The sequence below is a fragment of the Pipistrellus hanaki genome, assembly GCF_964339955.1.
Source record: "Pipistrellus hanaki genome assembly, chromosome: 7".
NCBI lineage: Eukaryota > Metazoa > Chordata > Mammalia > Chiroptera > Vespertilionidae > Pipistrellus > Pipistrellus hanaki.
The window spans coordinates 81,251,701-81,266,138 of record NC_140509.1 but is presented as its reverse complement, the minus strand read 5'-3'; the positions used below and the strand labels follow the sequence as shown (position 1 = coordinate 81,266,138).

Below are 14,438 nucleotides of genomic sequence, written 5' to 3'. Positions count from 1 at the left end.
ATTAACATATATTCAGATAAATGGAATGAATTTTGTGTAATAAGGAGAAAGTGCTGTACTAGTGACGATGGACCATTCTTAGCCTCATAGAAATCTATAAATATAGGGTGTCTCCCAAAAACATATACAGATACTTTGACTAATTATAAAGGCCATGTTTATTAAACTGCATTGCATTTTCAAAATTAAGCTATCAGCTGTTAAAGTGTGTATACCTTTTTTGGAGACATGCTATATAAGTAACGGTTAAGTCAAACGTGGAAAAACAATATTATAACAGCATATGTTTTTAAAGTGATGTTGTTAGATGTATTTTTGAATAGTGTGGAAATAAATTAACAGAGAAAATAAAAAGTTTATTAAATATTATATTTGGAGAATGTACAAAATCAATGTTCCCATCCCGGCTCCCACCACCACCACTACGACTGCTTTCTGTGGTCTGGGCCACACAGGGCCTCTCAGCATCCCCATCCTCCAGGCACCCAGAGGTGCAGCCGCTGCCTCCACTGTGGCTGAGTGTGGGTCCACAGCAGCAGCCACACATCTGGACGACATGTGGGGACCTCCAGAGACTGTAGGCCTTCCCCGGGGAAACTGAGGCTGCCTCTCCTGCTGATGCACACCTCGCTCCTGGGCCGGGCAGCCGTGTTTCCTCAGTTGTGAAACACTACTTCACATTGTCCTTGCTCACGAAAAAGAAGGTGGCAGAGATGACACCCCTATGGCCATCCTTGGTCACTCTCCCTCTGTGTGGCCTGACATCCAACCTGCAAGTGTCAAACTCATTACCTCTCATCTAGACTTTTTTTTTAATATTTTTTATTAACTTCAGAGAGAAGGAAGAGGGGAAAGAGATAGAAATGTCAACGATGAAAGTCATTTATCGGCTGCTACCTGCATGCCCCACACTAGGGATCAGGTCTGCAATCTGAGCATGTGTCCTGACCGGGAAGTGAATCTTGACCATCTGGTTCATGGATCAATGCTTAACCACTGAGTCATGCCAGCTGAACTAGACTTTTCATTTTCTTTTAATATTTGGTTATAATCTACTTTTTCCTCTCCTTTAATTAGACACCAATGCTTTTCTCAAGGACTGAAAAAAATTGATGTGGCAGAAATATGATAATCATCCAAAAGAGTAACACATTTTTCTCTTTGAAATTAAAAAATATATACTATAAATTCTTGAAAAATATCTGTGAAATCAAAATGTAAAAAGAAGGCATACTAGTAAAGTGAGAGAAATTCATAATAAAATCCAGATTCTGAATAAGTATGCTTGCTATGACTGTTTGACATATTGGTAAATAAAACTGTGTAGGCTGTCTTCATATCATCAATTTCATATTAACTGCTCCATTTTGAAAGTACTGAGATCAGCCCTGTTCAAATATTAAAAAATTACCACCTAGCCCTGATTGGTTTGGCTCAATGGATAGAGCATTGGCCTGCAAACTGAAGGGTCCCAGGTTCGATTCCAGTCAAAGGCATGTACCTGGGTTGCGGGCACATCCCTAGTAGTGAGTGTGCAGGAGGCAGCTGATGGATGTTTCTCTCTCATCGATGTTTCTAACTCTCTATCCCTCTCCCTTCCTCTCTGTAAAAAAAAAAATATATATATATATATATATATATATATATATATATTTATATATATATATAAATATATATATATATATATTTTTTTTTTTTTTTAATTACCACCTAATGCAATCTGGCAGCAGCATTTGAAAACACAAGGTTTCTTATAGGACCTCAGACTATGCATGTCTTATCCAAATAATTAGGTACATTGCTTTTTTAAAGAAATCATATGGATTACACTCATAAACCTTCATTACTCCTGAACTGCAAGTCTTGATTGTTTGCAAGCAATTGTCACCCAGAACACAGGGAGCCAGGAGAAACTGGAGGATCGTGGAGTAGCAGAGAAGACACGGCATAGAGTCAACATAGAATCCCTCTTGGTTCTATCACCAACCAGCAATTGCAATCTTGGAAGGTGACACCCTCTCTGAGCCCCAGAGAGGTTGTGAAATAAAAACATTAAAGCTTCTCTCTGTGGTGGTTATGAGAATTAAGTTGGGTAGTAAAGCCCCTGAATCATAAGAGATACCCCATGAGTAGTAATTCTATACCGACAGTTCTCATCCTAGATATGCAATCTCGTGGAATTCTTCTGGATCCCCAAGTACCAACATATGAAATACCAGATGTTTTTAGTGGTGAACATTTATCTACCTTTGAGATTCTTTGTTGTCAATGATGGATCCTCACTCTATCACCAAAGTATAGAATATTCACCTACTGATCAAATTTCAAACATTTGGAGAATTTGTCAATTGAGCATCATGTCCCATGCCTTAGCTCCTCAAGAGATCCGGTGTTCAATGAAGACGTTTTCAGTGGCTTTGCAGGTGCCTGTCTTGCCTGGTAGTCACATCTTTGAGGCCAGCACAGGTAACAAAGTGATGCTGATGGGAATGGATCAGTCCTTCAAGACATTTGATGATTTCATAGTCAGGAAGAGCAAGGCTGGTCATGTTCAAGCCCAGCATCTGGGAAACCACCTCCCTAAAGTCCACCAGCTGGAATATCAAACAGAAACACAGTAATTGAGAGAGCAAATGTGTCAACTACCGCTGAGCCAAATGCAATAACAAAAACCATGGAAAATCCAGGTGTGCCTGAGGCAGGTAAGTGACTTACTCCTATTAACCTCAGTTCTCTCATTTATAAAATAGGAAGGCTAGCCTACTAAATTACCTCTACAGTCCTTTCAGGCACCAACCTTCAGCAATTTCATAACCACTTTTCTGATGAGCCAATTAATGTGGTATTGGCTACCAAGTCAAGAATCCCAATTAAGCAACCATGAACAAGACTCTGACGTAAGGCTCTGACCTAACTAAGATTTCATTTCTCACTTCCAAGGTAGGAATAACTACAGACCTATCTCCCGGGCCTAGAATGTACCTCTCAAACTAAAGGAAGGGCAAATGGCAAGAAAGTTATGAGCTCATGGCAACAGAAGAGCTTCTAAATGATGCTCAAATCGCATCAGACAGATCACCACCATAACCTAACAAGGACTGGAGACAATGGTGGAAATGTGCCTTATACCCCTTTGAATTCTCATAGACTGGTTGGTGATCCTAGGCTGAAGCAGATAAATCAGGGACAGCTGGGCGACGCCTCACTAGAGGTGCCTTCCATCTTAGGAGAGGTGTGATCTAACCTGAAGTCAGATATTACATCCAGACCTGCCTTCCAAACATTCCCACCTTATGTTCGTTCGCTTCCCAACCTTCTCCCTACGCTGAGTCCAATTTGGGAAACATAACGCTTTCTCCAGCCTTGTATCCCTGATGAAAAGTGTTGCTTGAAGTTCCCCATCCTTTCCAACATGGCCAAAGCTCTTAATTCTGGAGTGGTTTGACTCGGAGAGCGCTCACGCGTCATTTGGCCTTCCTCAACTCTGCCTGACACATGAGCCAGAGCAGAGGCAGCCAGAGAGAAAAATATCCTAGGACCAGAGTCCACTCTGAGCCCTTAGAGCACCAGACTGAGTGAGATGAAAGCCAAAGCATTGGGGGTCAGGCTGCCCGGGACATGCTTCTTCCTGCCTGACCTCTTGATGTGCTCACCAGATAACACTCTCCTCCTTGGACTGGCGAGCAAATAAGACCTGCTTTATGGTTTACATCTGGGTTTGGTTGGCCTTCAGGTCTAGGTGCCACTGTTGGAGATTTGGGACTGTTTCCTGCAGCTGATCTCTCTGGAGATGAGGTTTATCATGACCTCCCGGCGCTGAAGCCTGGTGACCATCAGAAGATGTGGGATGAAGCAACCTCCAGGAGCAATCAGCGAGCATCATAACAACCTCCCCATAACCAGAACCTGGCTTTTCACAGGCTTTCCACTGCTTTGATAAGAATGTCTTTTTCTTTCCTACAATCCATGCCATGAAAATGGGAATTACTTTTGTTTGTAGAATAAATCATGATGGTTCTTTTAATGCCAAAAAAGATGCTAGATAGCAGGCAGAGATGTTGAAATGATATAGAAAGTTCTGTAAACTGCCTGGCTGGCATGGCTCAGTGGTTGAGTATCAACCTATGAACCAGAGATCACATTTCAATTTCCCATCAGGGCACATGCCCGGATTGTGGGCTCAATCTCCAGTGTGGGGCGTGCAGGAGGCAGTCAATCAATGATTCCTATCATTTATGTCTCTATCTCTCCCTCTCGTTCCTCTCAGAAATGAGTTAAAAATTAAAAAAAAAAAGTCCTATAAATAGTTTATGAAGAAATGTGTGAATAATGATCAAGCTTTGGGATTGTCCTATCTTTCCTACGTAGGAAGGTTTCATCACCGGACGTCTACCCACCTGCTTTTCCCTCTTTTCCGCTTCCTCCAGGGATTTCCTTAGCGTCTTCAATTCGCTGGTCACCACCTCTATCGTGTTCCTGGCCCTGGCCTTGTCCTCCTGGGCCTCATGCTCGGTAGTGTCCAGTTCCGACTTGACAGACATGAGCTTCTTCTCAGCCTTCTCCTTCATCTTTTCCAATTTATCTCTGGATTTACTGAGGTCTTCAATGGCTTTGGTCTGCTCCAGAGTTTTAATCTAAGAAGACAAGAGAATGCTGATCGTCTCTCATGTATTTACTTAGAAAAACTGCATACTTAAGTCAGAGGTCTGTGAAATTCACTGAACTCATAACTTTTTTTTGAGTAAAGAATGAAATCTTTATATAAACTTTGTCAAAGATATGTGTGGGATGAACATGTCTTAAAACAGTTATCGTTTATAAAAAAACATATCAGAGTACCATTATTTGGAAAATCAATGAGAGAAAATGGTAAATAGCATGATTCTGGAGTTGAATATTAAAATGAAGCCTGCTGACCCTAGCCAGCTTGGCACAGCGGATAGAACATTGGCCTGTGCACTGAAGGGTCCCAGGTTCGATTCCAGCCAAGAGCACATGCCTGAGTTGCGGGCTCAACCCCCAGTGGGGGGTGTGCAGGAGGCAGCTGATCAATGATTCTCGCTCATCATTGATGTTTCTATCTCTCTCTCCTTCTCCCTTCTTCTCTGAAATCAATAAAGAAATACATATATTTTTTTAAGTTTTAAAAAATAAAACGAAGCCTACTAGTTCCTATGTGCAGATTCCATGAGCTCCCAGGGCTCTTTCTGCTTCTTCCAATGGGTCACGCCTGGTTTGGATGCATTAGGATGACCACAATGTCCCCTCTGTGTGTGTTTTACCTCAGGAAGCCCGCCTCCCTGCCCTCTGCCAGCTGCATCACTGCTGTGAGGAGGAGCTACAGCAGCGCTTTTCTGGGGAAATGTCTCTGACTTCACCAGTGAGTGCACTGGCCTGCAGGGAGCCAGGACATCATGGTTATTTTATTGGTGACATCCAAGTAATAACATTTAAAATATGACCTGTGCACAGAAGTTACACATTCATGCCATCGAACTATTTTGACCAAATTATTTTACATTTTAGTTCCTCTCTTCTCTGTATTCACTGGAAATCGGACACCTCACATCCAAGAAGCACATCGCCCAATCTATATACCCTCCTGGATACTTGGTACAATTCATCTCCCAGAGACCAACATCTCACAACTGCCTGCCTCTCCTCACTTCTTCCTTCACAAATTCCTACATGATGAAACCCTACATGACCCCTAAAATCACCGCCGCCCTCATTTTAAAGAAGTGTTTTTATTTTCTGGACTTAGCACCACCCTGTTTGAGTGACTTTTCCCATAGCAAGCAACGGCAGCTCTATTTCAAATATGAAAGAGCCACTAAACTGAGCTAATATGCTGACGTGCGTAAAGTTTGCACTTTTCCCACAACTCTAGAAAACCAGGGGAAGTTTCCATCTTGTTTTCTGGTGTGTCCATGATGAGACTGGCACCCTTTCGCAGAAGCAAAAAGCAACCAGAGAGCAAAGCTGAGCACTCGCCTTCAGCTCATTGGTGTCAGCCAGTCTGGCTTTGAGCTCAGTGTTCGATTCCCGGCACGCGCTCAGCTCCTTCTGCAGCCTCTCCACCTGCTTCTGTAACCTCCGAGAGACGACATTGGCCTCGTCCCGCTCCACAGCCAGGCCCGTCCGCAGCCGCTTCTCCTCCTCCAGCTGTGCTATCTTCTGCCGGAGGAGGTTCAAGTGCAGTTCTCTGCTCTCCAGTCTGTCTTTCTGGGTCTTGAGCTGGTTCGGCACAAACAGGAGTTTTGAATTGAACAGCCAATAAACATAGATGATTTATTCAAATAATGTTGATCTTTATCCACACTCCAATAAGCCTGCTGTCTACATCATTTTTTTTAAAAATGGTACTAGGTTCCTTCTCCTGATTGCATTTTTATTTCTATCTTTTGAAGAATTAATTTTGTAGATGCAAAGTATGAGATCGAACAGCCAGAGAAAATGCACAGAGAAATAGGCATTTCTCAACACCTGACTGCCTCCAACATAATGTTCATCTAATAAAAATGAGAAATTGCCTTTAAGACAATGAAAAGGAGCCCAGCTGGTGGGGCTCAATGGTTGAGCAACAACCTACGAACAAGGAGGTCAAGGCTTGACTCCCAGTCAGGGCACATTCCCAGGTTGTGGGCTCGATCCCCAGTGTGGGGTGTGCAGGAGGCAGCCGATCTATGATCCTCTCTCATCATTGATGTTTCTAGCTCTCTCTCCCTCTCCCTTTCTCTCTGAAATCACTAAAAATATTTTTTTTAAAAACAACTAAAATGGGCTTATCAGCGGCAGAATATAGTAAAACAGAGAGACAAAATCCTCTCCAACACCCCACAGCCACTCTACTTGCCCTGGTCTTTCCTAAAAGAAGACAGGGTGCAAATTAGCACCAAAAACCTAGACTGCCTCTCTCCATCCCTCAGGCTGTGAATAGGCTAGCTTCCTTTAAAGTTCACATATTTTTAAAGTAAGTGATGCCTAGGAACATTGTTCAGAATAAGTGATGCCAGGGAAAAATTTTTAAAGCTTTGTTTATATATTTAACATCTTAGAAATAGAAGGGACTTGAGGAAAGTTTGAGTTCTTCGGTGTCATTATTACATGCCTGGCCTATACCATCCACAAACCAAGCAGGTCCTGAAACAGCACTTATCACTGACAATTAAACTTGATGAAGGAAATTAGAGTGTTTTTTAGGAAAAGACTGTGGGCTCTAAGAGGAGAAAAAAGTCCTCATGGGCGTCACGTGTCACAATTAGTGAGTGGAATATTAAGTACAGAAACCTCTTTCATCTGTTACAAAAATTAGGAATGAGAATCGTGTAGAATTATAGAATGTTAGAGCTGAAAAACGTCACATTTTCCCTAATTATTATTATTAGTTTTTTTAACCCTCGCCCGAGGGTATTTTTCCATTGATTTTTAGAGAGAGTGGAAGAGAGAGGGAAAGACAGACAGAAATATTAATGTGAGAGAAACACATCAATTGGTTGCTTCCTGCATGAGCCCCTACCAGGGCCCAGGTCAGTACGTGTCCTTGACAGGAATCGAACCGGGGACTTTGGGCTGCAGGCTAACGTTCTATCCACTGAGCCAAACTGGCTAGGGCACATTTTCCCTCATTACTGACTCTGCATTTGTTAAGTGTTCAGAGGTGTGAAGAACTAATGAAAATGTGGGCTAGAGTATCTTGCCTAACGGTGACAGCAATGTCCTTGCCTGGAACCCTTTGTAACATGGCCCTTTCAATATTTCTCTAACTAACCTCCCTTCCTTGAGCTTCTTCATATTGAAGTCCACTCTATTGCAAATTTAAACTAGCTAGTTCTGTAATTTTAATAATTACACAAGACTTAAGAAAAATGGTATTAGATAGTGACAAAAAAATTCAGTTATCTGAGGGAAACTTCAGAAAAAATTGTAGCTCCATTTAATGTCACTAATGGTAACAGGGGTTGTCTCCTTTCTGTTTAAAATATTCCCAAAGATACAGTACATGGAGAGGAAGTCAAATGTAAATAGAGCATCTTCTATGAGCCAAGAGTTCAAAATGTTATTTATTAAAAATTGACAACCTCCTGAAATAGATGTCATTCCCATCTTTAATATGAGGAGAGGAAGAGAGGAATGCAACTTCCCAAGGTCACAGAGCTGGGTGGAGCCAAACTGGGAACCAGCTGGGACTCATTAGATGGCCTGCACACTGAAACTCTACCACAGAATTTTCTCCTAAGAACTATTACAAGGATACATTTGTGTTCTCCTTTTTCCTTCCCCAATGCCAATAATTACATAACTAATAATTATATTTTATCCTTTTCATGCATTCATTTATTTAAACTATTTCTAACTCTCCCTTTGAGTGAGTGAAAAGTAATCTCTTCTCTCTCTATTTTCTAATCTAATAGAGCTTTTATAAAGGCAGAGACGGCTAACTGTTCACCAATTCTTCTCTCCCATAGTTATAGAAACAGTAAATTTTTCAGCTACGTAAATGGCTAGCCAGAGTAAAGGTTACCATTACAAGCCTCCCTTGCAGCTAGATTTAACCATCAGAACATATTCCATGGGACATAAACACATGTAGCAATTCTGGGAACCTCCTTTAAGACAGCTCATGTCTACACTTTTGCATCCCTCTCCTACATCCTTTCCTTCTCCAACTTCCTTGCTGGAACACAGATATAATATTTCTAAAAACTATTTTTAACCATGAGGATAAGGACCACCCTGGGGATGGGTGATTAATGAGCTTAAATGAGCTGAGCTTCAAAACTTCACAGAGCTGAGCTGTCACACTAGCCCTAAGCTGCCTACTTCCAGGAATTTGTGCAACAGAAGAAAAAATTAAAACACTTCTACTTGTTTAAGCCACTGTTACTCTGGGTCTTTATTACCACAGTCTAACAAAACCTTAGGAGATACCCTGCCATCACTCAGACTTGAAACAGATTCTAAACACATATTATTATAATCATGTTTCCTGGCCACGTTGGAAATACTGTGGCAGTAATTGATATCTCAATATTGAAGTTTCACAGATATTCATTCTCTCAACACTGGCAAGTTTCCACTCTCCTACCTTTCTCTGTAAATTGTGGGCGATGGTCTTATTTTCAATGACAGCATTGCTCTCAAGGCGTACCAGCTGTTCCGCGCGAGCTAAAACTACATCTAGACGCATGTCAAAGCCGAGTTCAGCAGCTATCTGGTCCAATTTCATTTTCTCTGAGAGCTGGTCCAGAAATTTAAGATACTAAACCCAAGAACAAAAATGAAAATGGGACACAAAAATAAAGTTAACAGGCGATCTCACACAATCCTCCCCTTTCTCCCACGTTGACAGGGAGTTCTCATTAAACCAGTAGGTTCCCAGCCCCTCAACACTAAAATTTGGTACTGAATTCCTGACCCGCCCTGCCAGCTCCATGTCCTGTTCCTTGACCATATTCTCTTGACTCTCCTGGGCAGTGACTTTGATGTTCAATCTAACACAATACTCTCTTCTTAACCTTGCCATGTGACAGGTGTGCATGCTCCCAAGTATTCCTCCATCTCTCTGCTTTGCTACATGCTGCTGCTACCACGCCCCTGCTAGGCTAATCCAGCCCCAGGCATCCACCCCTCCAGACCTTCCATGAAGAGTTTTCCCACCCGATGTGGCCCAGGCCTCAAAAGTGGAAAATGAGGACTTAACCAGTTGCCACACCACTCTCCATACAAACAACTTGGACAGCATTTTTGCTTTAGAAAAGGTCTTTAAGAGTTGTGAATGTATCCTATAGTTAAAGGAACAACACTCCAAAATGGAGTCGTTATCAGGAAGGTCGAAGTTCACATTTTAGCAAGTTAAAGTGACAAAACTGTTCTGGGACCTTCCTCTCCTTGATTTCTGTGGCTAAGCTGGCCATGCCAGATGTAGAGAAATGTCTACTAAGTACTTGCTGGATAACCAAATGGATCAATGTGCTTTCTGTATCATCATTCCATTATTCAGGTTCCATCTTTGCAATTTTCTTCCCAATGGCAATAACTCAGGCAATTTCATGTTGAAATAAATATAAATTCCTGACAACTGAAGCAATCTATTGTTTTTTAATCCTCAACAAAGTGTATGTTTATTGAATTTAGAGAAAAAAGAAGGAATGAAGGGGAGAAGGGGAAGGAAGGAGAGAGGAAAATCATCGATGTGATAAAGAAACATGCTCTGACCAGGAATCAAACCTGCAACCTATTATCTTCTGATTTGAACTTTGAAGAATCCCAACTGGGCTCCCTACCTTTAGTGTCTGGACCTTCAGAGACATTCTGCCTTCAGAAAACCTTTTTCTTTTCCTCAAAACACCCAACCCCCGGCCCCCTTCCCCATTACCTATAGGATAAAGCCTCCAGGAATGAGCTGACTTACCTCAATTATCCCTACCTGCCTCCAGAGCCACCTCCCACCTTTGGCCTCAGCCAGTCTCTTTGTGCCTCAGTCCTCTTCTAAACAGTCCGGTCACACCTCCCTTCCTTCATCCCTCCTGCTGTTCCCTCTGCCCCAGATCCCTTCCCCAACTCTTCCACCAGTCAAATTCCTACTTGTTCCTTAAAGCCCTTCACATAAGTCACCTGTGAAATCTGTCCCTTCTCCCCACTAAAATGCTACTTATCCTTCAATGATCAACTCAACTATCGTCTTCCTATAAAATCATCCCTTTATATAGAAGCTCTCACTCTTTTCATTGGGCTTCTATTGCTCTTTCTTAATCAGTATCTCTGTTATACACTTACAGCTTTTAGTACAGCAAATTATTTGAATGACTGTCTCCTCTATTGAATTATGAGCGACTTAAGATGAATAGTGAGTTACGTATTCATACCTTACCCTCCAAGCCTTCAGCGTCTCATATATAATAGCTGTTCAATATATTTGTTAAGTTTAATTAGATATAATTGAATGATTAGATTTAATTTGAATCAAGGAAGTGCCAAACAGTAGGAAGAGACTTCAAAACAATACCCATTGTTCCTTGAAATTTACTCATGATTCAGTACGCAACCACCATCTATCAAATTGCTGAAAATTTCACAGTAATTTCAGGTAAAATACTACAGTGCAACAGATGTATCCACCCATGGACAAGCCCTCAGGTTACTACCTTTTGTTTCTCAAAACTCAAGTTGTCCCGCAAAACATCTCCAGACACCAGCTCCCCCTCCAGGTGTGTCAGCTGACCCCGAAGAGCCTCCAGCTTGTGCTCGGCTTCCTGGGCTCTCTGCAGAGCTTTCTGGTGAAACCCAGACTCATTTTCCAACTGCTCAACAAGCTCAGATAGTTGGGCTTCAAGCTGGGAAACCATCTGGAAACAAACAAAACAAGAAGAAGCCTTGGTTTAGACGCGCCAAAGTGTTAAAATCTAGTGCTCAGTGCTAACAACATATTATTTATAACAACAACATCCAGATTCTTCAGAAAAATGGGCTAAGAAACAGGTAATTGACTGATGTATTTGAAATAAATATGTATCCATTACCTAATAAAATACTTTTGGCCTTTTTAATTTTTTATATAATTCCTCAAATAAGTTACTCCATAAATGTTTATGGATAAGTTATTTACCCCTAAAACTGCCATTAATTTGGGAATTTTAAAGCTTAGTTGGAAAAAGAGTTCAGACAGATAGTATTTTTAAAACCTATACAAGTGTCAAAAAAATATATGTAAGTATCATTCTTCTTCTACCATATATAATGGTTTAAAGACTATGCAGTGAGTTCATCTTGATAAGCAATGAGAAGTTATCAGTGAATTCAAGAGCACAAAGCTACCGGGTGGGGCAAAAGTAAATTTACAGGTGTTCATCTACCCAATAAAAGAGTAACATGTTAATTCACCATACCTCCATGATGCCCCTCAGCCAATCAGCAGTGAGTATGCAAATCAACCCAACAAATATGGTGGGTTAATTTGCATACTCAGGCGCCAAGTGACCGGGGGCAGGGCAAGATACTTGTGTCATTGCCATGGCAACAATACAGGCATTCCACATCACCCTAGCTGCTCTGGGCCTCTGGGCAGCATGGGAAGGAGGAAAGGCAACTCCAGTGAAGGCAGTGCCAGCAGCCAGGGGAAGGAAGGCCCATTTTTGCATGAATCTTCATGCATCAGGCCTCTAGTATGGGAAATAATACAAAAAGTAAAAATAATAATACAAGAATAAACTCTGTCTCACGTACTCACAACTGGAAACCTACTTTTGCCCCACCCTGTATTGCTTCAAGCTCCTTTTCCATTTTCTACTAAGTATTGATTATTCTTTCACTAACCTTAGTCAGTGGTGCTGCCCCTGGGCTACCCAATTATGGGGCAATATTATTGTCTGAACAAGTGAAAGGTCAAAATTATTTTAATAAGGTGATTCTGCAAAGGATCAATGGAAGTGTACAAGCAGGTAGAACAGTCTGAGTATTATCTCCCCTCCTATAACATAAGGTTACTGCTGAATGCCCCAAGACTCACACGACCCCTAACTTGGCCAATGCTTCCTCCCTTCTGTGAAGTTGCTCTCTTTATCCTGATCTTCCCTTAAACCAAGAACATAAGCTTACCCAAACCAAAGGTATACTTTGAGAAACTCAAATTGATCCTTGCAAATCCAGTTTTCATAAAATGTTCAATTCAATAAAAATACCAAGTGTGAGGTGATAAATTTTGTTTTGTTTTGATGGTTTGTTTTCCACAAGGAGAGGGGGAAAGTAATAGCTATTTACATAATACTCAGTACTATTCTCACAGAAATTAAAGTATCTTGATGGTTTCATATTTACCGCTTCAGTTTTTAAAAAAACAAATTCTGCTTGTTTATAAACAACCATGCTTAAAGGCAAGAAGAAATTAAAGCTGTGTCCAAATATTTTGAAACATTAGGATTTGTTCTGAGTTACCCTCAGAGCTTAAGCTGAGGATCAATAGTTATAAATCAGAAAAAGAATTCACTTCAATGTAAGAAAAAAAAATGTTCCCTGGTCCCTATATAAATTATATAAATTAATGCTTGCCCTTTATAAAAGATCCATTAAGAAGAAAAAAATACATAAAACAGCCAAAAAGTAATTCCCATGATTTCACTGCTCAGAGATAGCAACTATTAATATTTTCAAATAACTTATTTCATGCATATTAAATATCATTGAGTGACACTATATTTGCCATTTAATCTTTTTGCTTTTACCTCACATTTTAAGCATCTTTCCAAGATTCCCATTTGCCGGAGATGGCCAGAAGATGGCCAATCGTTAGTTAAGAATGTGCTGGGGTGGGTTGAAGTGCTCTAATCAGGAATGATAGACTACTTGACCTCTAAATTCTCTAATCCTGGACTTCTATGGCTTTCAAGGTTCCATTAATTCTAGACCTCTGCGGGTGCTCGAAATCAAATATTTGTGGAAAGCTGCTCAATGCCACATTCAAGAAATTATATTTCCCAAGGACATTTCAAATTTCATTACAGAATCTGAGACTCTGAGAACCATCATTTCATATTTCCCATCCTAACTAATGATAGATCTGATCTTAATGCAAGAGAGAGGTATGCTTGTCTTGGTACAACGTAGAAAGTACAACCTACAAAACATTGGCCATCAAACATGGTCCCCAAGATACTGCCTCCTGGGGACTGTTTTATGATGTCATATGATACAACACATTCCAGTGCAGCAGGAAATGTGGTTTCACATTTAACTTCATGTGGGAAAGGAGTCTATCTACCTGAAGATCATTCAACACTTCTCCAATCCCACGGAAACACAGACAACCTCATCTGGAGAGATGGGAAACGGAGTGACTTCTTATTAATTCCTGATTAGAGCACTGCAGAACAGAGACAAAAAAAAAAGTCTTCCATAGAAATCAATCCACAGACTCCAGTGTGAAGATGACACCTTGAGCCACTGCAAGAAGCTAGACTACGAAAATGAAACTGACCCTGAAGAAAGACATCCTAATGTAGACCTGACTGTGGGAAAGGGCCTTAGGTGTCCGATCGTCCTGGTTTCAAATTTCAACTCTACTACTTGCCAGTGTGTTAACCAAAGCAAGTAATTAACCTCTTTGAAACATGCAGACTTTATGATAATTTGGTGAGATAATTTAGATCATTTGAGTAGCACAGTATTTATACTCAATTTAAGTTCACCACACTGCATACATTTTTATCATCAGTATCACTCCTGCAGTATGTTGTTTTGGTCAATTCTATGCTTTTGTTATACAGAGTTCAAGGGACCTTTTGGGAAGTGTCCTGTGTCCTACATCATGCTTCCCTACTTATTTTCAGCCCACAGAGACTGAAATCTTCCTGAGAAGGACAAATAACGGACAAGCATGTTGAATCAAAGATGAGAGGGTCTGTGCTGAATCCTCACCCTGTGTGAACCCAAGAGCGTCCCAC

The 14,438-nt window shown here is 41.0% G+C and overlaps 1 protein-coding gene across 2 annotated transcripts in view; it reads right to left on the bottom strand.

Annotated features, from left to right (window-relative positions):
• Positions 1-1,699: 1,699 nt before the first annotated feature.
• CCDC170 (coiled-coil domain containing 170) overlaps positions 1,700-14,438 on the bottom strand; it is a 66,734-nt gene continuing 53,995 nt past the window's right edge. For both annotated transcript variants that reach the window (XM_084890182.1, XM_084890183.1), the window contains exons 7-11: positions 11,148-11,348; positions 9,089-9,262; positions 5,995-6,237; positions 4,398-4,634; positions 1,700-2,594 (exon numbers count right to left, since the gene is read on the bottom strand). In XM_084890182.1, the coding sequence (XP_084746308.1) occupies positions 2,409-2,594; positions 4,398-4,634; positions 5,995-6,237; positions 9,089-9,262; positions 11,148-11,348 (1,041 nt within the window). In that variant the 3' untranslated portion in view covers positions 1,700-2,408. The remainder of the gene's footprint in view (positions 2,595-4,397; positions 4,635-5,994; positions 6,238-9,088; positions 9,263-11,147; positions 11,349-14,438) is intronic.